This window comes from Eleutherodactylus coqui, chromosome 8, assembly GCF_035609145.1.
Source record: "Eleutherodactylus coqui strain aEleCoq1 chromosome 8, aEleCoq1.hap1, whole genome shotgun sequence".
Lineage (NCBI taxonomy): Eukaryota > Metazoa > Chordata > Amphibia > Anura > Eleutherodactylidae > Eleutherodactylus > Eleutherodactylus coqui.
Window position 1 is genome coordinate 68314129 of NC_089844.1, and position 24769 is coordinate 68338897.

General features: G+C 45.3%; 1 protein-coding gene across 3 annotated transcripts in view; it reads left to right on the forward strand.

Moving 5' to 3' along the window:
- The window catches only part of CCDC141 (coiled-coil domain containing 141), a 179725-nt gene that overhangs the window by 46514 nt on the left and 108442 nt on the right, over positions 1-24769 (forward strand). For all 3 annotated transcript variants that reach the window (XM_066575765.1, XM_066575767.1, XM_066575768.1), the window contains exons 4-6: positions 1768-1870; positions 6788-7041; positions 11463-11582. In XM_066575765.1, coding sequence (XP_066431862.1) covers positions 1768-1870; positions 6788-7041; positions 11463-11582 — 477 coding nt within the window. The remainder of the gene's footprint in view (positions 1-1767; positions 1871-6787; positions 7042-11462; positions 11583-24769) is intronic.

Below are 24769 nucleotides of genomic sequence, written 5' to 3' on the forward strand. Positions count from 1 at the left end.
ACTGCAGACATTCTGCAGCATTTCCACCACGTGCAACCATACCCTAAGTCAACTTGAGGTATGCTGCCATGTGCAGAGTGGCTGCATTAGTAATAGAGCTCCCATATACCAGCCACAGCAATAATAGTGATCCCCCACAGTAACCTCAGCAATAATAGTGATCGCTCAGAGTAGCCCCAGCAATAATAGTGATCCCCCACAGTAGCCCCAGCAATAATAGTGAACCTCTCACAGTAGCCCCAGCAATAATAATGACCCCCTCACAGTAGCCCCAGCAATAATAGTGACCCCCTCACAGTAGCCCGAGCAATAATAGTGACCACCTCACAGTAGCCCGAGCAATAATAGTGACCCCCTCACACTAGCCGCTGCAATAATAGTGACCCCCTCACAGTAGCCCCAGCAATAATAGTGACCCCCTCACAGTAGCCCCAGCTTAAGTACAGAGTGGCTGCACTAGTAATAGAGCTCCCATATACCAGCCACAGCAATAATAGTGACCCCGGAACAGCCTCAGCAATAGTAGTAATCCCCCAAAGTAGCCTCAATAATAAAAGTGATCTCCCACAGTAGCCCCAGTAGTAAAAAAGACCCCCCACAGTTTCCCCAGCAATAATAGTGACCCCCTCACAGTAGCCCCAGCAATAATAATGACGCCCCTCACAGTAGCCCCAGCTAACCCCCAAGACCGATATACTTATCTCCTCCTGGTCTTCACAGTGCTGCTGCTTCTCTCAGCGCTGCCGGCTTAAGTGTGTGCATCCACAGCAGCACCTCCTCCCCTCTCCTCTCTCCAAATAGGAGAGGTCAAGGAAGAAGGGGAGGAAGATCCCAGATGCACACACTGCCGTCAGTGTGTGTATCCAGTCGCAGCGCTGCAGAGTGATTACCAGACGGGGAGCTGCAGCACCTCGGCTGGTAATCACTACAATGGGGACCAGACGTCCCGAAAGTGGGCCAAATTACTGTCCCAATAGAAAGCGGAATACAGGGTCCCAAAGTGGGACTGTCCCGCCTAAATCAGGATGTCTAGTTATCTTATCGCGCAGGAATATTAGGAGCACTGCGGTGCTCTCACTTATTTTAAGCCACTGGGTAAAGGCTCATTTAGGCACAATGATTATCGCTTAAATTCACTTAAAAGGCATCTTTTGAGCGATAATTGTTGCGTCTAAATGCGCAGCCATTGGGCACTGTTTTGCACTATTTGTTTATCGCTGATTTTTAGCAAGTTGGAAATCACCAATGACTCTTATCAGCACCACAGGTTGATTTTCTCAGCGGGCGGCCCTGAGTATTCTTTCAGCTGGTATCCCGCTGGCAGTTCCCCAGCAGGACACCAGCTAAAATCTCTGGAGAACAATGCAACCTCTTTGCATATACAAAACAGCTGCTTTGTTCTCCAAGCTATTGCAGTGATATCTCGCTCTGCCTGCATTAACTCCCAAGTAACTAATTAGCTATTTAGAGTTATGTAAAGATAATCGCTCAAAGCTGTCGATCATCGTTCCATGCAAATGGGCCTTAAAAGTCAGGGCTGGCCCCATTCCTGTATTTTTTCCCATACTCACTTGCCTTTACCCGGACAGACCCTTCCGAAGTCCAGCTCCTGGCTGTGTCTAGTGGGAGGTCCCCACTGCTCACTCTCAATTTTTGACATCACACTTAATGCACAGTCCAACTTCACCCATTGAGAAAGATCGGTTCTTAGTGTCTTTCTTACAGTTCCTAGTGTCTTCTGTTCATGCTGCTTTTCTTTCCTTTTAGTTTTCTGGTGCCATCGATAATGCAGAGACCTTTCTTCAGAACACACCAGATAGTCTTTATTCTATTACCAAATATCTTCAACAGCTCCAACACCATACAAAAGGTAAGGAATGTTCATTATACCAAGGCGCTTCTAGTCCAAAGGCCCTTTTACATGCAACGACTATCACTTAAACGGCCGAACGATTGAAGGAATTGCCTAAAATTACTTGCACCCAATCATCTCTATTTTCCCTCATTAGCTTATGTGAACTCAGTAGCAGCTGTTTGCTCAGGTGGACGTGTGTTTATGCGAGGGATTATTTGACCAGCAGGTTCCATTGTCTTTACCTGGCATGAGTAAACATTATACTAGTTATGTATGCAAGGCAAACACAGTGAGCACATTGTTAAGAATTTCTTTTGAATGACCAAGCAATGGTCTTAAAGGGGGCTAAAAACCTATGGCTAATAACAAGTGAATGAATAGTGCACGACTGTCCGCGTTTACACGTAACGATTATCGCTCACTTTCGGCTGTTTGAACGAGTTTTACGTGATAATCGATGCATGTAAAAAGGCCTTTAGGGGCGTTGATATAGGGTGAATTTGTCACAGAATTTCCGTGCTGACCCTCCTTATAGAAGCAGCAAAGTGGATGAGACTTTGAAAATCACGTCCACAAGCTGTGGAAATAATCCACACAAACCGTGTGGAATTCAATTCTGCAGCATGTCAATTATACCGGCATTTATCCTGCAGAATTCACCTCTTCTCAATGAGGGGGTAAATTCCGCACAGAAATATGCGATAATACTGCTTTAAAAATAGCACCAAATGGGGAGGGGGGGGGGGTCACTGGAGCAGGTGAGTATACTTTTTTCCTTAAAGGGGTTGTCCCGCGCCGAAACGGGGTTTTTTTTGTTTTTTTTTTAACCCCCCCCCCCCCCCCGTTCGGCGCGAGACAACCCCGATGCAGGGGTTAAAAAAACAAACCGCTCAGCGCTTACCTGAATCCCGGCGGTCTGGCGTCTTCATACTTACCTGCTGAAGATGGCCGCCGGGGTCTGCTCCCTCCGTGGACCGCAGCTCTTCTGTGCGGTCCATTGCCGATTCCAGCCTCCTGATTGGCTGGAATCGGCACGTGACGGGGCGGAGCTACACGGAGCCGGCATTCTGCACGAGCGGCTCCATTGAAGAGAGCAGAAGACCCGGACTGTGCAAGCGCGGCTAATTTGGCCATCGGAGGGCGAAAATTAGTCGGCTCCATGGGAACGAGGACGCTAGCAACGGAGCAGGTAAGTATAAAACTTTTTATAACTTCTGTATGGCTCATAATTAATGCACAATGTACATTACAAAGTGCATTAATATGGCCATACAGAAGTGTATAGACCCACTTGCTGCCGCGGGACAACCCCTTTAATTTAATACCATTTTAAGCCTGCAAAATTGTTTTTTCAAAGTCCCTGAAAAGCCCCTTTAAAGTGACCCCCTGGGACCGGACAAATAAAGAAGGCCCCACCGCATCTCTGACCACCTGATGCACACTGTGCATTAGTATACATTGGTAGTCTAAGACACTAAATGCTGCTCACATGGGCAACCTTAGTCAATCAAAGCAGCATGTAGTGCCTTAGACTATTGATGCATACTAGTGCACAGTGTGTATCAGGTAGTCAGAGAAGCGGTGTGGCCAACTTTGTTTCTCCAGGCCCGAAGGATTGATTTAAGTTCATGCCGACTTAGTGTGGTACATGATCCTCCGATAGAAGGCCGGCCCCTGCCTTGGATCACCACTGCAGCATGCAGCCTTCTCTGCTCCAGTGTAGCTGCACTGAACAGTTGCCGATTCTCTCCCCGCAGCACAGTGTCAGCATGCTGTATGGGATAACTAAAGGCCAGTTTTTACCACTACACACAGGCAATCTCCAGTTCTCTCAGCTTCAGGGCTACTAATCAGTACACACTTCTCTAACACGGCCATAGCAACTCCTCTTCCAGTCTCTGCTGTCCCAGAAAACGCTTAATGTTCCAGAGCAGACACTTCCTCTTTGAGCCACGAATAGGCAGCCCTTTTGCTCCAACTGCTGGTTACCAGTTCATATACATGGCACTACTCTGTGAATAAAGACTCAAACTAGTCTACAAAGTTCAAGCACTTATATGAATATTGATTCGATGTAACATAGTGCCCCGTGTAGCAAAGAGTGTTAAGGCAGCAGAAATACAGTCCTAAGCTCTCATTAACGACCTGAAGGTTGACTCATCCTCCCATCCTTCTAAGGTCAGTAAAATGAGAATGCATCTTGCTGGGTGGGGGGTGGGGGGTAAAAGATGACTGGAGAAAACAACGGCAAACCACCCCGCAAAAACAGTCTACCAAGAAAACGTCACAATGTAACATGTGACGTCTCTTGAGGAATCAGTCGTGACTCGGTGCTTGCACCAGGTGAGTTTACCTATACCTTAACATAGTATGTTAGGCTGATCCAGTTCAGCCCATTACCCCCAATGTTGATCCAGAGGAAGGCAAAAAAAAACAAACCAATAACGTAGAAGCCAAATTTTCCCCATTTAAGGGAAAAATATCCTTCCTGATTCCAATCTGTTAATCCCATGAAGGAGGGAGATGAGTGGCTATCACATCCCTTTGCTATACCTGTCCAACCAGCCTATAACCCCCACCAGAAACCTTATACAAATCAGCAATACCCCACACCATCGGCTTATCACAAACACTGTATGCAGAATATTAGCTGGCTTCCTGGATACTTTCACATTTTGTATCACATTTTCTTCCATAATTCTCAGAACCGTAAATGCTGGGGAAAAAAATAACATTGATATTTTACAACTTTTTACTTTGAGGCTTTATTTGAAAATGTCACAAAATGAGATTTTCTGAAGGTTTGAGGAGTATTTACCCCAATTCTCAAATGAGTGAAGGATCTCAATTACTTTAGGTTCACACAGGACGGATATGCTGCGGAAATTCCGGCCTACAATCCCAACTAAATAAGTTTTAGTGATTTTGCATTTACACGGAGCAGAAAATATCCGCTGCATAAGGGCTCAGTCAGACAAGTGTGTGTTTTGCATGCGCATAATGTATGCTTCTAAAAGAACCAATGGGTTCCTATGGGAGCGTTCCTATGCGTAGAATTTGAAGAGCAAAACAGCGCGCACCTAAAAAAGGTAGGACATAGGCGGGTGTTTTGCAGGAGTTTCCATTGACTCCTGAGGGAGTAGGAGTTAATGGAAACTCCTGCACTCCCAATAGCTTCCTAACTACTTACAGCAAGACATTTAAAAAGTCCTTCTGGCCAGAAAAACCCTTTAAATGTCTCACTGTGAGCCCCCTAGTCCCTGCGGGGATGAGGGGACTCCCTGAGGGTTCCGTTAATCCCCACGGGAAGTCCCTTTATCAAAGAACACTGTGACAGCACTGTCACAGTGTTCAGTGATGATGGGACTGCAGCAGGAACAAAAGAATCCCCTGTCACAGAGGACCGCGATGCTATTCCATTGCTTTCAATGGGGCAGGCACTGCTACTGCCCCATTGAAAGCAAAGGGATGAAGGCAACCTTTTGAGAAGGGGTGGATGGGTTTGAAATATAAGCCCTACCCCGAAAATCCCTAGCTTTAAAAAAAAAAAAAAAAGTTAACTCACCTAGAAGTGCTGTCCGGCTCTTCTCCCTGTCCTCTGTAGTCTTCTTCTGAATTCTGGTGGTCGAGGATTAAGAAATCCCCGCTTCCAGAAAGTGCTGCCTCTGACTGGCTGAGCGCTTTAACCAATCAGAGGCAGCGGGGGTTGCCTTCATCCCATTGCTTAAAATGGAGCGTCAGCAGTGCCGGCCCCATTGACAGCAATGGGATGGCATTGCAGTCCTCTGTGACTGCTGTGGCAGGGGATCCTTTTATCCCCACTGCAGTCTCCTCATCACTGAACACTCTGACAGTGCTGTCACAATGTTCAATGATGAGGGGACCTTTGTGGAGCAGCTGCTCCAGTGAACGGGCAAAGTTTCATGTGCTGCACATATGAAACTTTGCCCGTTCACACGTTTACCGCTCACGAGAGCAGCGGGTTTTTTTTCGCACACATACGTGCAAAAAAACACGTTCGTCTGACTGAGCCCTAATTGTGGTTGCAGAGCGGATTTTAATGTTGCAGAAAAGCAGTGTATAAGTGGAATTTTCTGCACATTTCCATAGCAGAATTTAACAGAGGTAGTATAGAGGAATATCGTAACAAAGGAAAATCAGCATAAACGAACGGAAATCAAAATCGCACTAAAATCCGCACTGAAAAAATGCACTACTAGCCGAGAAAACCTCACATATTTTTAGACGGTTTATTAGCTGCCCTGCAGAAATTCCACAGCAGACATACCACAGAGTATCCGTTCCATGTGAACATAGCCTTGAATGTCCCCTAAAATGGAAACCGTTATCTGTAAATATATGTCCTTCTTTCAGGCCAAGTTAAAGAGAATGTGTCATTAGAAAATTACCTATTATATTAATCACATTTTTATGTTAAACCCATTCTCCTGGCCAGCCAATCCTAAGTTGTGGGTGTAGTTGTGGGTGTGCAGTTTGTCTCCACCCTTCTGCTGGTGGAGACATAACGCACCAGAACCTACACACAGATTTATATGTAAACTTTGATACAGACTTTGCGGCCGATTTCATCCATGGAAGTTTGCAAATATTTACCCTAAAATCAATGCTAATTTCTACAAACTTTTGAGTTTAGAGAAATCTTATTTCCTTGCCTTTTAGTGCCCATATAGTAATTCATCCTTGATTTGCATTGATATCTCTCCGCTCACGGCATAAAGCAATAAAGCAAAATTTCTATTCTGGGAAAGCAGAGAGGAATTCCTATACAAGTTTTCTAGAACGGATCTGACTAAGAATGAAAAAGTTAAATTGGAAAAATGACAACAACTCAAGAGTTTATCTTCACTGGTAATTTCTGCAGTTATATGGAAATGCCTCTACAGGCCTAAATTCACTTTTTTTTTGTTCCAGCTCTCCTGGCACGATCACTGGCCTTACTAAATAAAAGCCAGGGACTGACTGAATTCATACAGGAATTTAAATCTCACCAGTCAGTGGCAAATACTGACACAATGAAAGGAGCCCATAGCAGCTGCTGCAAAGTGGAGGGTCTACTGGAATCACTACAAGACCGGAGGCGGCAGCTGGACAAGCAGATGAGGCAATGCCAACAAAGGTTGGAGCAGGTCTTGCACATTAGTCAATGGCACCAAGAAGACGACAAGGTAACATGGGGAGAAAATAGAGCAGACACCTGTTCCTCCAGGTCACAGATGCAAAGAGTTAGTGTTATAGTGTCACAATGTTGTTTTATGGGAAGGAAGGACACTGTTTACCCATCGGAGGGCCCGATTACCTCCATTCACATGAAAGGCATTTATAAGCCCACCATCTGGTGTGCCTGGCCTACAACTCTTGGCATGACTAGAACATTGCAGATAGTACATGGGATTTCCAGGGCAATTAATATGCCTTGTATTGTAAAACAGCATAAGGAAAGTTATACTTTATGTAATAAATAGAAAGAATATGCTGCACACCCGACATAAGCAGCACTACAGAGGTCCCAATCGAGGCAACTCATTCACAATAACTGTAATTCGACAGGTCTGGACCCCAGGATCCTAACTCAGCAGACGGGTGCATTCACACGGGAGAGTGCGATATTGGCCCAAGAAACTTGGACCAATATCATAATTGCAAACCAGCGATTGTCAACATGAGTGCAATGCCTTTTGCAAGAAAAAAGCATCACGGTACATGCGACTTTCACACGCGTGAAATATCACGTTATTTCAATAGTGAAAATAAGAATATGCATCTACATGCAAGTGCAATGCGGGGTTTTTTTTCTCCCATAAGGAAGAATGAGTGATTCTTGAATAGAATTGTCCAAAAATAGGACATGCTGTGACTTTTCTATCACGCAGCATTGCTGTGAGAGAAAAATCACCCATGTGAATAAACCTATTTAATATAATGGGTTCTTTAAATGCGTTTTTGTGCATTCTGCAATGCACAGAAATTGCCCTTGTGGATGCACCCTAAGGCCGGGCTCATACGACCACGTGTGCCGTCATGCGAGTATGCAGAAAGTACTCAAAAGACATGCGTTATTGCTGCGTGCCACCAATCCCCATGCAATACACTCAAAGATAGGCAATTAAGGGAGATGGAACAATACCTCTGCAGCGCCACCTATTGGAAGGCAACTTCCTGCAAGTCAATGTTGGACTCTTTATACAAGCCTTGTAATAATGACTGGGAATTGAAAGCCAAGCCAGAATCCATACACAGATAGCTGTTTCGGGGCGTTTCCGCTCATCAGTGTGCAGCAGGTTTCTGGCTTGGCTAGCAGGAGGCCTGTGACGTGGGTCAGGAACGCTATCTTTTCTCCTTAGGGAGAGTACCTAGAAGGTGAGTGAGTGAGTGAGGAGACTTATAATGCCATTCATGCTCCTCTGGGTAATATGCAAATAATGGAGATGGAACAATACCTCTGCAGCACCACCTATTGGAAGGCAGCATTCCTGCAAGTCAATATTAGACTCTTTATACAAGTCTTGTAACAATGACATAGATAAAACACGTTGCGATTATGTGAGTAATATTAGCACAACAAAAACACAGGTGTGAGTGGCCTAATACAAATCAATGAGCTATTGGAATCGTGTATTGCTCACAGGAAAATTGTGCGCAGGACGCACAATGACAATACGCCCGTAAGAGATCGGCTATAGAGATGAACGCGCAAATCTCTTTCTCTGTAGCAGAAAGAACAGAAGGCTCCGGAAAACCTTTTTTTTTTCTTTTTTAAATTGTATATAGAAGCGCTTTACTATTAAAGGAGGCCAGGCAAAAAATAAAACAATGTTTTTGTAATATAGCAGTCCATGGGTGAAGAATACGACTGTATGGTATATGTCGGAGGCCTCGCTCCGACATACAGTATATTTTGGTAGCATATAGAAGGCTTTTTGGATGCTGTGTATATGAAGGATATTGTTTCTTTCTTCTGAGGGAGAGTACCTAGAAGGTGCAGGGAGTTTTATAAGTCCATTTATACAAATTGGAAGATGCAACAATTGCTCTACAGCGCCACCTATTAGTAGGCAGCATTTCTGCAAGTCAATGTCAGACCTTTTAACAAGTCTTGTAACAACGATTGGGAATATAAACCAAAGCCAGAGTCTTCTCCAGAAGGAAAATGGAACTATGTTCAGAGAGCTTGTTACGGGGGGTTTTGCCCCTTATCAGTGTGCAGTAGGTTGCTGGCTTGCCATGTATACACACTTTGCAGTAGCGTACATAGAGCCGAAGGGGCTCCATAGCAGAAATCAAGCTGCCAAAACTCCTCTACCCTGTCCCGTTCCTATCCCTTGAGAGAGATAGATGTCGTTACTCGATAACCAATACTCCAATTTGCTTAGTAGTATTAGGACTCCTTCACATCAGCGTTGCATTTTTGCAGAATTTGTATGGCCGTTTTCTACTGTACTTCTTCCCCCCGGAGGGCATGTTCATTTCCGTGCGGCAAACAAGACGCACTGCTTAAAATGGCTAATCAGTTCTAGATGTGTTCTTTTTCTAGCGGAATTACACAGCATATTACGCACCTACTTGACTATTGTGCTACATTTGTGCACCCCCCATTAACTTCTATGGGGACCTTTGGTGTGCAAATATGCAGCCATGATTTTTTTTTTTTGCACTGCCGAAATGCTCACGAAAAATATGCAGAATAGAACCCATTAAAATCAATTAGTTCTACTCTCTGCATATTGCGTGTGCAACATTTGTGCACATAAGTACGCCCGTGTGAAGGAGCTCTTACAGTCTTGTGCTGGTTTATACATCCCAATGGAGGATAATAATGTTAGTTTGGGGTGGGCCCCTTCTCACAGGCCTTATAGGAGCTTATTTTTCTATACATGCCCTTGCTTATTGGGCAAGTAACATGTCATTTGTCCATTAATTAATGAAGCTTCGTCACGAGCCGCATTGACAGACCTCACTATTGTTGCCCGGATGGTATTCGCTTGTATGTAAATGACATGTTCACTTTAAGCAGATCATTGTCACATAACTGCAGCAGGTAGCCGAGGATCAAACACTGACAATTTACTGAATGGCACCATGCTGAAGAAAGAACAGCTGTTGTGCCATCCAGCAGGTGCCTACGGGGCATAAAGCAAACAAGTTACTCTGCCAACATGGAGCCTGGATGGACTTCATCTTTGTTTTCCAATCTGGGTTGATCTTCAGTTGGATACAGTAATAGTGCCAACGTGCCCAGGTGGTAAAGAAAGAGCGGGAGATAATTATGATAATATATTGCCAGTCTCCTTTTTGATATAATTAGACATGGAGGTAAAATTCAGTGGAATTATTATTTGCGGTGATATTATTTCAGTGCTATTATATTAGTGTTGGTGTAATGCTGTCCTAGTCATCTGATAGCAGCCACTTGAATGATGGCCGTTAGGCTGGCTTCGCACGGTCGCATTTGTGCATGCAATATGCAGAGAATAGAATCCATTGATTTCAATGGGTTTGTTCATAGGCGCGTATTTTTCCTGTCACGCAAAAAATACGCAGCATGCTCTATTTGCCCAGCAAAAGTCCCCAAAGAAGTCAAAAGAGATGCGCAAAAGTGAGAAAAATACGCCAGGAAATCCGTGAAACACAGGAAAAAAGAACACATCTGGAACTCCTTACACTAATTACAGATTTCGATCAGATGTGCATTTTTTAGCTCCCCGCAAATACACATGCCTGGCACGTGGGAACAAGTTTAGTGAAATACGCTGATGCGCCCGTAAAAAACTATTGTTCATTCTTCAAAACTGCTACGTTCAAGCGTTCACAAATACACATACGCTTGTGTGAATAGGGCCTTAATATGGTGTTGAAGAGGTGACTTAGACGCCTGCCAGACCATCTAAGTCTGCAGTGTTGATGTACTCTTATTATGGCCGGTCTCACACGACCGGATTTGTATTGCGGATTCTCTGTGGACGATTCACGGTAAAATGTGGGCATTGTAAGGCATGGCATTTTGATTTTTCCTTCACACTCACGGATATGAATTGCATATTCAGTGAGCGGAAGAAAAATTGTAGCATGCTCTATTTTGCAGCGGTATCCGCGAGGATGGCCTCCATCGAGGTCAATGGAAGCGTTCGACTTGCAGCCCATATGCAATTAACATTGTGTATGAGCTGCGGATATCCGCATCATTGCTAAGTGGCGGCCCGGGAAGTACAAACAAGAAGAAAAAAAAACAAAAACTGTACTGCGCTTGACCGTCTGCGAGCCTCCGCGGTCACCCGTAATACAGTTTAATGAGGTATGCAGAGTCAATAGCCAGGTTTACAGCGGTATTAAACCAGTTTGTGTGAGCCCTGCCTATATGTTCGCAGCCTGCAGAATTCGCATACGTTTTGGAGTCCTGCTTTTAGGACTGTCTTTAAAAAAAAAAACTAAACGGAATATAGGTGAATTTTTGCACCCGTATTACAGACTTAATTCCTGCTATGACATTGGATCTAATGACCCGAACTTAAAAAAATGATCTGTAACCGGCTGTACTCTTTAGTACTGAATGGCGCTATGACCAATGACAGAGCAAATACTTTTACCTTAGGTTACCTGTTGGCTGAGGAAGCAGATAGACTACTATCTGACAGATGTCCAGCTCGGATCATCACTAACAGAGAATGAGGAGCTACTTCACAAACACCGACAGCTTGTAAATGACTCCAAGGTAAGGTCACTATGCAGTTAAACATCGATATCCTTATTACAGTGCATAAAGGTCAATGGTGATGGAGTTCTGTCATATCATTAAAAATACAGGTATCTGTACAATTAGGTAATATTACCATACTGACAGACGCTGGACTGACACCTGATGTGATGATTTAGTGAATTCTGCATTGAGTAGGGGGTTGGACCCGATGACCCAGAATGTCCTTCCAACTCTACCATTCTATGATCTACAAGACAAAAGTCAGCTCGTGATCAAGCCTGAGCAGCATGTTACATTAGGGTCATCATACCCAACCATACTGTGTTCTGACCACAGCTACAGAAAATTGATGTTATTGCAGACATATCCTCACCACCAAAAAAGGCCGTTTCGGATGGCGTAGTACTAGTGTCTTTTACACCAAAATTGGCATATATTTGCAATTTCAGTTTTTTGTGTCTCCACATCTACAATAGGGCTATTGGGTAACTTTCATATCACATGGCCAAAGATCAGCCTATCTCTAGCCTCCCCTTCATCTCCAAACTACTTGAACACCTGGTTTATTCCCGCTTTACTCACTTTCTCTCTGACAACCCCCTCCTCGACACCCTCCAGTCTGGTTTCCACCCCATCCACTCAACCAAAACCGCCATCACAAAAGTGTCTAATGACCTGATAGCGGCCAAGTTGAGGTGCTATTACTCCCTATTAATCCTCCTTGACCCGTCCGCTGCTTTCGAAATCGTCGATCACGACCTTCTTCTCACTATGCTCCGCTCTATCGGCCTAAAGGACACTGTTTTCTCCTGGTCCTCCTCCCATCTCTCTGACTGCTCTTTCAGCATCTTTTTTGCCGGCTCCACCTCCTCTCGCTGTCAGGGGCCCCAGGGCTCGGTGCTGGGCCCTCTCCTCTTCTCTCTCTATAAGTAGTGTCCCAAAATGTCATCCTGGTCCCCTCCATAATTGTCATACATGTATTGTCTTATGTGGATGCACTATGCAAAACTGTCATGTCTATTTTCTGTATGTGTGTTGCACAGTTTCAGCATCTGAAGGGTTAACTCCCTTAAAATCCTTGCCTGTCAGCTCTGCTGCTGAATGTATCTTTTCTTTCTGTGTCATGTGGTACAAGTGAGGCGATAAATGTGAGTGTCTGAGAGCGAGAGTTTAGGTTTGGTCTTCAGAGTTCCATTTTGTGGACCTGAAGTGCTAACACAGAGCCGCATGGAAGCACCTTCAGCTTCCATGTTGGTGAAGATGGAAGAGGAGGAACAACATCCCGTAGCGTATGGAGTATGGATGTAGAGGAGCGAGTTCTGCCCAGAAAGAGAGAGAGCACACCAAACCCAAATTGCTACTGAAAACAGGTACCCGTTCATATTACGGCATTCATTTTTTCTGTGTGGCTGTCCGACAATAGGATCGCCACACAGAGGTACGTGAATTTCACACCCTTGCGGAGAATGTGCGGGGTGCATTTAAGCGAAGTCTTGCCAGAGAGTATGTGGAGATGATTTTGTCTTTGTGCCTCCTCCAGAGTATGTATATAATGTCCAGGACCGGTGACATAGATAACGTGGACTATAGGGCCGTATTGTTTCTGTGTATCATTGCCTCCCAACCTCTGAACATCTGCCTGTAACTGCTGCCGTGAATGTGCCTGTAATTACCTGTTTTGCAAAGTTCTTCCAAGTAAAGTTTTACCGGGCCTCAACCGTTCCTGAGGACCCAAGGTACGATACACTTGTCCAGTGTTTATTCATCCGCTGTATATGAAAGGTGTGTGGAACGGTGGCATCATGAAATTGACAACTACTAGCCCCCTCATTCCGAGGATCACTGGCCCTATCCTCTGCTGCAGTAACTCCCTCCGGGGCTAGGAGTTGGCAAGTGCCACCGTGCCAGGTCCATGCACTACACCCTCCCAACTCCAGCCGTATGCGTGGGTAGAGAGCCATTCCGTGCAATATTGCACGCATAGGTGTTGCTATTGTGGGCGTCACTCATGGGATGTTGCTTTTTTTTTGGAGTCACTCACAGGATGTGCGTGTGTTCTTGCACATCGCATATACAGCCCCAATCGGGCTAACCATTCGCAGATTTGGCCTCCAACATCACCTCTATGCCGATGACACCCAGCTATACACCTCTTCCCGTGACATCTCTGCACCTTTCCTCCAAAACATCTCTGACTGTCTGTCCACTGTCTCAAACACCATGTCCTACCTTTTTCTCAAACTTAATCTCTCAAAAACTGACCACCTTGTCTTTCCACCCTCTACCAGCCAACCTCCCCCGGACATCTCCATATTAGTAGCTGGCACTACCATATCCCCCAGACAGCACGCTCACTGCCTAGAGGGTCACATTGGACTCAGAGCTCTCTTTCACCCACCACTTCCAATCTCTGGCCCGAACCTGCAATCTGCAACTCAGAAACATTGCAAAAATCCTGCCGTTCCTGACCACGGACATGCTAAAGACTCTCATTGTTGCCCTCATCCATTCCAGACTCGACTTTTGCAACTCGCTGCTAATTGGCCTCCCCTGCATCAGATTCTCCTATCCATACTAAATGCGGCAGCTAGACTTATCTTCCTGTCCAGTCGTTTCTCAGATGCCTTTGCAATATGCCAGTCGCTGCACTGGCTGCCCATGTATTGCAGAACTCAATTTAAACTCATCACCCTCACTCATAGAGCTCTCCATGGCTCCATGTCACCATATATCACCTCCCTCCTGTCCATATGTCACCCAACCCGCGTGCTGCGCTCTGCCAACATGCTCAGACTAGACTTCCCTTTATACGAACCTCACATGCTCGCCTCCAGGACTTCACAAGAGCAGCACCAACCCTCTTGAATGCCCTACCCCAGAACATCCAGATTATCCCTGATGCATGGAACTTCAGACGTGCCCTAAAGACTCATTTTTCAAAGAAGCACACCAGCTCCCCTGACTTTAGTCCCCTGCCCTCAAACTACGCCCATCATGTACACTCCCTGCCCCCATACCCCCACCCCGTCCTGATTGAACCCCCATGAATCAAATACGCTGCGGAATAAGTTGGCGCTATACAAAGATTATTATTACTACTACTACTACTGTAGCGTTGCACCATAATTTTAAGTGAATGCAATTGCATTGCAACCCACACAGTGCTGTCGCTGTAACCCAACTATTACAAGAAATGGATCAGGTTTGGATTTCTTGTGGTTGTGGGGTCATGGTTGTGGCAACTTCCCTTACATTAGGATGTGATGCAGCAGGGCCACAGTGCAATCCTTTGATGCATAATGTATGTCATAGCCACAGTTGCAGTGTAACCCTAGGCAAAGAAATGTTTCCTTCATTTTTGAGTTAAGTGTGGCTCCGGGCCACCACTGAAAGTCAAATGTGGCTCCGGGCCACCACTGAAAGCAAAATGTGGCTCCGGGCCACCACTGAAAGCAAAATGTGGCTCCGGGCCACCACTGAAAGCAAAATGTGGCTCCGGGCCACCACTGAAAGCAAAATGTGGCTCCGGGCCACCACTGAAAGCAAAATGTGGCTCCGGGCCACCACTGAAAGCAAAATGTGGCTCCGGGCCACCACTGAAAGCAAAATGTGGCTCCGGGCCACCACTGAAAGCAAAATGTGGCTCCGGGCCACCACTGAAAGCAAAATGTGGCTCCGGGCCACCACTGAAAGCAAAATGTGGCTCCGGGCCACCACTGAAAGCAAAATGTGGCTCCGGGCCACCACTGAAAGCAAAATGTGGCTCCGGGCCACCACTGAAAGCAAAATGTGGCTCCGGGCCACCACTGAAAGCAAAATGTGGCTCCGGGCCACCACTGAAAGCAAAGTGTGGCTCCGGGCCACCACTGAAAGCAAAGTGTGGCTCCGGGCCACCACTGAAAGCAAAGTGTGGCTCCGGGCCACCACTGAAAGCAAAGTGTGGCTCCGGGCCACCACTGAAAGCAAAGTGTGGCTCCGGGCCACCACTGAAAGCAAAGTGTGGCTCCGGGCCACCACTGAAAGCAAAGTGTGGCTCCGGGCCACCACTGAAAGCAAAGTGTGGCTCCGGGCCACCACTGAAAGCAAAGTGTGGCTCCGGGCCACCACTGAAAGCAAAGTGTGGCTCCGGGCCACCACTGAAAGCAAAGTGTGGCTCCCGGCCACCACTGAAAGCAAAGTGTGGCTCCCGGCCACCACTGAAAGCAAAGTGTGGCTCCCGGCCACCACTGAAAGCTAAGTGTGGCTCCCGGCCACCACTGAAAGCTAAGTGTGGCTCCCGGCCACCACTGAAAGTTAAGTGTGGCTCCCGGCCACCACTGAAAGTTAAGTGTGGCTCCCGGCCACCACTGAAAGTTAAGTGTGGCTCCCGGCCACCACTGAAAGTTAAGTGTGGCTCCCGGCCACCACTGAAAGTTAAGTGTGGCTCCCGGCCACCACTGATAGTTAAGTGTGGCTCCCGGCCACCACTGATAGTTAAGTGTGGCTCCCGGCCACCACTGATAGTTAAGTGTGGCTCCCGGCCACCACTGATAGTTAAGTGTGGCTCCCGGCCACCACTGATAGTTAAGTGTGGCTCCCGGCCACCACTGATAGTTAAGTGTGGCTCCCGGCCACCACTGATAGTTAAGTGTGGCTCCCGGCCACCACTGATAGTTAAGTGTGGCTCCCGGCCACCACTGATAGTTAAGTGTGGCTCCCGGCCACCACTGAAAGTTAAGTGTGGCTCCCGGCCACCACTGATAGTTAAATGTGGCTCCCGGCCACCACTGAAAGTTAAATGTGGCTCCCGCCCACCACTGAAAGTTAAATGTGGCTTCCGCCCACCACTGAAAGTTAAATGTGGCTCCCGCCCACCACTGAAAGTTAAATGTGGCTCCCGCCCACCACTGAAAGTTAAATGTGGCTCCCGCCCACCACTGAAAGTTAAATGTGGCTCCCGCCCACCACTGAAAGTTAAATGTGGCTCCCGCCCACCACTGAAAGTTAAGTGTGGCTCCCGCCCACCACTGAAAGTTAAATGTGGCTCCCGACCACCACTGAAAGTTAATTGTGGCTCCTGACCACCACTGAAAGTTAAACGTGGCTCCTGACCACCACTGAAAGTTAAACGTGGCTCCTGACCACCACTGAAAGTTAAACGTGGCTCCTGACCACCACTGAAAGTTAAACGTGGCTCCTGACCACCACTGAAAGTTAAACGTGGCTCCTGACCACCACTGAAAGTTAAACGTGGCTCCTGACCACCACTGAAAGTTAAACGTGGCTCCTGACCACCACTGAAAGTTAAATGTGGCTCCTGACCACCACTGAAAGTTAAATGTGACCCACAAGGTACAAAAGGTTGGACAACTGCATTAGTCTATACATAAAAGGTACCTTTACACAGAATGACTTACGGGTGCATAAGTGCTCGACAACTGTTCCACAAACTGCTTTCACGCAGAGGCAATAGTTGCTCAGAGAATGGAGCCGGAGCAGCCGGAGATTTTGTTTGACCGCCCACCTTCATTCAATACAAACAGGCTGTCGTTTAGAGTTGACTGACTGTTGACACTGACCCACTGTCACTTGGTTTTTAGGTGGGCTAAAAACCAAGTGACTCCAACAAGTAAGTGATTTCTCGTTCAGTGCCCTGTTGGTGGCCATGTGTACACAGGACAACAATCGCCTGAATTCGCCCTCTGTAAAAAGGTACCTTTAAACAATGTACCAACTTCCATGTTGGGTCTTCATGGTGACCAGATCTGGATTTAACCATAGTTCGACCACCCACTCCACACTTGAATGTACTATTCAATCTACATTCAATTCAATCTCCACCGGCCACCTACTGCGTGCTTGCAGTGTTATCCTGCATGCTCTCCATACCTGACTGTTATTTGAACTACAAGGCTCAGACGGCTGCTTGCAGTATTATCCCAGGATTTGCAGCGATTAAATCTTGGACCACATTCCTATTGTTTTGTCCCCTTACCTTATTTCATGTATGATTGCACTATTTGAACTACAAGGCTCAGCTGGCCATTTGCCACATGCTTGTAATGTTAAGGCCAGTTCACAAGGGCATGAGCGCATTTACACAACCAAAAACCACTTACACCCAATTCTGGTGTGTTTTTGTGTGCGCACATACACTGCTTATTTGTGCACACAAAAAAGGATACACAAAATTGCATTGATTAAATACGCAGCAGTAGACTATATATATAGCCACTGGAACGGTTTTCCTACCTGTGGCTATAATTCTATCTGGCACAGGTAAGGTTAGGTTAACACCAAAGTTCTTGAAGTCTTAAAAATCAAATCACTGTAACAATGGAAGTGCTAGATCTGGAATATACTGAACCCACACGGCTTCTGGTATGCCCTCCAGGATGTGAACATAGCATTTCTCCAGGGACACTGTATAGGCTTGTTGGAAGAGGCACAGGATTCCCTCTTGCCGTGTACTCTTATTATTCTCATTTGTGGAGCTGCTTCCTGCATTGTCACCAATGTAGCATAGGGAGAATTGCCATAATGAAGTCTATAGAGAGCAGAGGGTAGGCACAGGCAGCTTATGTACAGCCATAATGTAATGTATACAAAGTGGAACACCTATACACAGCTTTACAGCCAAAATTAAGGTCGTGAGGGGCTTTACAAAGGGGGGGGGGGGGGGTGGCTTGCAAAGGGGGTGTGATTTGCATAAATAAGATTACATAACACGCAGTATATTGCTGTATAAAATCTTTGAAGACAGTTTCCAAAAGCTTGCAAACCTGACTAAAGTGCCTGCAGCCAATCGGATTGACTAAAGGCAGGGCAGGCAGTGAGACCTACATTATGTACAAGGGTCAGACCTCCCAATGTGACCTGACTGCCTGCACCTTGTTACATCTGACCTGATAGAACTCAACGCTGTGTGCTTCCACATGCCGCTCTTTGTAGTTTCCTGCCCGGTGGGGTAGCTGCTGGCCTCCCTGCTGCTATAAATACTGCTAGTAATAGTATGCTTCCACAGAGGTAGGAGACAGCTGTTACCAAAGTCCCTGCCACTCCAGGGATATGAAGCTGCGAGACGTGTGATGGCCACATACAGTATAGATCGTTAGGGAATTGCTGCTTATATAATACTCACCTTTTTACCTATTCCTGGATAGCCACTTAATATAAAGATAGTCGCAGAGCTCCTCATTGGAAGACATTAAAGGGGTTGTCCCGCGGCAGCAAGTGGGTCTATACACTTCTGTATGGCCATAATAATGCACTTTGTAATATACATTGTGCATTAATTATGAGCCATACAGAAGTTATAAAAAGTTTTTTACTTACCTGCTCCGTTGCTAGCGTCCTCGTTCCCATGGAGCCGACTAATTTTCGCCCTCCGATGGCCAAATTAGCCGCGCTTGCGCAGTCCGGGTCTTCTGCAGTCTTCTATGGAGCCGCTCGTGCAGAATGCAGGCTCCGTGTAGCTCCGCCCCGTCACGTGCCGATTCCAGCCAATCAGGAGGCTGGAATCGGCAATGGACCGCACAGAAGAGCTGCGGTCCACGGAGACAGAGGATCCCGGCGGCCATCTTCAGCAGTAAGTATTGAAGTCACCGGAGCGCGGGGATTAAGGTAAGCGCTCCGGTAAGCTTTCTTTACCTCCCTGCATCGGGGTTGTCTCGCGCCGACCGGGGGGGGGGGGGGGGGTTGAAAAAAAAAAAACCCATTTCGGCGCGGGACAACCCCTTTAAGTCCTATTCAGTCCAGAAAGTTTCTAACACTTCAAAAGTTCAAATTTAGTTTAACACTAGATCTAAAATATTTAGCAATTTTCAATTTGAAACAATTCTACATTCACTTCTGCTAAGCTGACAAGACTATATGAGATACCTGCTTAAATAGTAGTTCCCCAATACAGTGTCAATGTCATTTTTGTATTTGCTTATCTTAAGGGTATGCTTACAGGTACCGGAAAATTATGCTGCAAAATCCGCATCATCTCCGCAAAAGATAGAGTCAAAATCCTCACCATCGGTCACTTGACCACCGTCACTGCGCTCACTAGTGGACCCCCGGTGCCTGGTGAAGGAAGCGCCAAGAGTGTGAAGACTTCGGAGGCAAGTGGGAGCGCAGTATCTTCTGAAATCAGCTGTGGATGCACAACAGATTTGAACGACGTTTCAACTGCAGAAATTCCACAACATTTCCTCTACCTTTAAGCATATCCCTAAGGGTACTTAGATATTGATGACCTTGATAAGTTATCAATATCAAATTGGTGGGGTTCAACTCCCGACATCCTCGTGACCCAACTGTTTGAAGAGGCCACATGCTCTGGCAACACTGTGATCTCTTCTTCAGCCTGTAACTTCACGTTCATTGGTGAATGGGATTGAGCTGCAATATTAATTACTACAAAATGATGTGGTTGCATAAGTGTGAACACCCTCTTATATTTGGGGGTGTGGTTATGCTCAGAATTAGCCAATTACATTTAAAGTCATATTAAATAGTAGTTAGTACTCCACTGCCATTATTTACAGTAAAATTGGTCCAATGACCAGAACAAAAATTGGTCCGGGAGGCTGCCAAGAGGCCTACAACAACATTAAAGGAGCTGCAGGAATTTCCAGCAAGTACTGGTTGTGTGGTGCATGTGACAACCATCTCCTGTATTCTTCATATGTCTGGGCTGTGGGACAGGGTGGCAGGATGGAAGCCTTTTCTAACAAAAATAAACATCCAAGCTCGGCTATGGTTTGCCAAAACCTACATTAAGTCTACTAAAAGCATGTGGGAGAATGTGTTATAGTCTGATGAGAACAAGGTTGAACGTTTTGACCATAATTCCAAAAGGTATGCTTGGTGCAAAGCCAATACTGCGCATTGCCAAAAGAATAGTATACTCACACTGAAGCATGGGGGAGATGGCTTTATGCTTTGGGGCTGTTTTTCTGCTGCTGGAACTGGGGCTTTAGTCAAGGTGGAGGGAATTATGAACAATTCCAAATATCAGTATATTTTGGCAAAAAAAGCGGAAGATGAATTTCACCTTTCAGCACGACAACGACCCAAAGCATACCTCCAAATCAATAAAAGAATGGCTTTGCAACAAGAAGATCCAAACTTTGGAATGGCCCAGCCAAAGGCCAGACCTGAGTCCCATTGAAAATCTGTGGGCTGACCTGAAGAGGGCGCTACACATGAGATGCCCTTGCAATCTGATAGATATCAAGCGTTTTTGCAAGGAAGAGTGAGCAAAGATTGCCAAGTCAAGATCTACTATGCTGATAGACAACTACCCAAAAAGTTGCAATGCTGTCATTAAGTCAAAGGGTTCATCAACAAAGTATTCATTTTAGGGTGTGTATATTTATACAACCTCATTATTTTAGGTTTGTCCCCCCCCACTCTAAACGATTTCAGTCTGTTTTTCAATGGAATTGTACAGATAACGGGTCACATTCAAGTTGGTAATAAATCGGAAATGATTCAGCTTTACCAGATTTTTTATCATTTTTAACGTGGCATTGTAACAGTGGGGTGTAGACTTTATATACCCACTGAGTCTATAAAATATCAAATAACTCCGTATATATTAATAGAGATACATGAGATCTGTTCTGTACTTTATCCAGAAGGAAATCTGGTACCTAATTTTAGAATTCAGAATGCCCCTCTCGTTAATAATTTCTAAAGCTACTTACCTCCCCATGTAGGTCATGTGACCTTCTCCATAGCAATAAGCTTACAACTGGATATATCGCAGCATGGGCTTCAAGCAAAAATAAATGAAGCAGCGTTACTCTGGGCCTCACAGTATGTTCCACCGAGAGTTCTATCTCTAATTCCCATAAATATTCACTTTATCGTCAGCTGGAGCCTGAGAATTCTCACATGACAAATTTAAGAACACAAAGTATCTAAATATTACATCAATAACGCTATGAATGAAATAACTTTGCAATGTGTGATTGCTGGAGGCAAAGTACATTTCATTGATGGCCGCCCGCTGTTTGTGCAGTGATGCCAGACGTGTGCCAGTACTGCCATCTATTGTCTGTGTTATACAGGTCTGTCCTTTTATAATGTACCTCTCCTTACAGGCAGTGATTTGCAGGTTTTTTCAGGGATAGGTTACTAAAATTGGCGACTTTCCTTTGCATTCATCCCCCACAACACATCTGGATGGGTAGGGTTGTTTCTTACTGTATCCTCTTGCTGTTATATTTCAGGGTGCGTTGACATGTAGCGGAAATGCTGCAAATACGCACCCAAATCTGCAGTATTTCTGCATCAAAAAAACGCACCACTGGTGCGGATTTTGACACAGATTCAGATGCGGATCTGCAGCTGATTTCAGACACGGGTCCGCAGCTGATATCAGCTACAGCGAATACTTAACACCAAGTACAGACGTTTAACTCTTTCCAATCCAATATCGGATCTCTTCCAATATTTCTCTGCAGAGCTCCGATGTCGGATGAGGTCCAATACTTGTATTAGCAGGTTAAAGTGCAGTGCTCCGATGTCGGAGACTGTCCTACGCGATAACATGATGTATGACATCATCGCACTGTGTCTTCTGGCAAATTCCTGTGCTTCTACTGAAAAATTTGAGAGGGAAAAATGGCAGGGGTGAAGAGAATGAAGAGATTATGTTAGAATTCCCAACGCTCCTTCCCATCAAAAATAAATAAGAGCTGGGGATCGGAAAGAGTTAAAGCGCCACTCACTGCCTTTACAAAGAGCACAGCTCATTGCCTGCACTCAGAACCGCTGCTGAGCAGCCTTCTGCGTCACCTGACCAAAATCATGTGATCCGTACCAAAACCTGTAATGTGTAAACATAGCCTTAAAGAGATTTGGCATTGAAAGTACTAAGGCTGTGTTCATCCACTATTTGTCCTTATTGGGCACTCTTATGAACATGTTCGATGTATGCGCCAGGAAAGCTTTCAATACATAAGTTGAATATAGCTGTAGGTCTCATTCACCCTAAAAAGGCCAAAAGTATATCCTTTTGTCCTCCATCTGGCAGGTATATGTTGGTACACCATTTTTTCTACTGTATAGAATACTAGTTGACTATTGTAGGCTTTTCGTAGCAGAGGTATCCAGTTAAAAAAAACTCATACTGCGCGGTATGTGTGTTTTTCTTTAAAATGCCCACAATGTAACATATATCTGTTGTAAGTATGTGCATATAAGGGTTTGGCTGGCAAATTCTAGCCTGGAGAGCAAGCACCCAGCACTGGCCCATGAGTAGTAGCCTACCCTAAAGCTGTATTTACATGAATGACCCACGCGATTTCAGTCCAATTGCAAGATGGACGGACCTTGCATGGGAAAAGAACTTATTATTTTCTATAGTTTTATACACGAGAGATTTTTTTTTTTTCTCTTGGGCAGAGAGTCTGAGATAGAAAAATCACAACATATCATATTTTTGGGCAATTCTTGTTCAGGAATCGCCCAATATTTCCTATGGGAGCATTTCAACTCTTGAAATAACATGCAATTCTTTTCATGCATGTGAAAGAGGAATGTACAGTGATACAAATCACACATTTTTAAGCCCGAAATGCATTAAAGAAAAATACAGTGTGATGTAGATCAGATTTTTATTCACCAACATCACACTCGCTTGTGTAAATAGGGCCCAATGCCAGAAACACACGGTGCGGCTGGCCACTGCCACCAAAACCATGGCCACTTAAAATATTTGACAAACTATCTATTTAACAGAAATACCAGTACCAGAACAACCTTCGTACATAAATACAGATCCAGAACCAAGCTCATATTTTACTCTGGGATCTACCAGAAACCGGACCAGGGATGGGCTGCACTTGGAGACAGGGGCAAAGAGGACAAACATTAGTGTGTTTGCCAGGTCATGCCCACTCCTGGTGTATATGTTGGGAAGTCCTCCTGATGTATTTCTTGAACAGAACACTTGAACACAATCTAAACAGAGCCTACACAGTACAACATAACTCCTTTTGGATCTTTGTCTATTATGTGGCGTCCAAGGGCTCTGGTATCCACTCTCTGGCCTCTTCGGTGGCTATAAAAATAATTATTCAGGTTCTGCGACTGCCTAGAGGTGGTCCATATCAGCAATCCAAACCCTTGAGATATGGTCTATGAGACCAACTCTAACCTGGTCTTTTATTTGTATCCTATAATGTCATACTATAGAACACCTATAAAGTATAGCCTCAGTTATGAGTGTGGCAAGGTTTCCCCAAACAAGTTTAAAAAGAGCAGCGGTCCAGCTGCCCATCATACAGTGCCAGAAATCTCTCTAGCAAAGTATATAGAATATATAAATAAATAAAAATAAATCTTGTTATTTGTATAGCGCCAACTTATTCCGCAGCACTTTCAGGTAATTTATATATTACCCCCCACCAAGCTGGGCATTCATTTTTCCGACCTCGGAAGGTTAGAAGGCTGAGTCAAACTTGAGCTGGCTACCTGAACCAAGTGGATATTGAACCCGCAACCTTCAGATTGTGAGCGAGAGTTTAGGACTGCTTTCTGCTGTGTTAATACTCTGCACCACATGGGGCTCTAATGCACTATGAATGAGTGGTAAGTACATGTTCCACCTCTGGACCCTCCACTTGTCAGCGCAGGCCATTTGTTGCTCTTCATGGAAGTCAATGGGTATGCAGAGGAAGTTTTCGACCTTGAAGTCTATGGAAGTAACAAAAAGGTGAGCAGTGATACTTTATAGATTTCATTGAGAAGGGCCAAACATAAGCAAAGTCGCCTCTCCACCGAGTTGTATAGGGAGAGCAGCAAGCTTAAGATGGCAAGTGGGAGGGGGGTGGGGGGGCACAGGATCCCCGTTCTCTACCTGACCAGGAGTCCCAAACATTTGGGTTCCATAAAAAGTTGGAGATCTTCCATATGATATTGGTTAGCAAGTTACAAATTAGAAATAAATACACCGTAGATACATTTTAGACTGTTGCGATTTCAAGTTTCAGTAGATAGATGTTTCCAAATACCTTATCAGAAAAATAAATTCAGTTCCAGCAGTAAACGCATATCATGAAACTCCATTTTTGAAAGCATACCACAGAGATAAGAGGAGATCATGGTCTAATGTGAGCAGAGAAGTACAGGTATAAGTACATTTTCTATTGCAAGTCAGCTAATGGGCTGAAGAAGTAATGAGTGTTGAGAAGTTTGGTACCAGACGACTGATTCTTGTCACA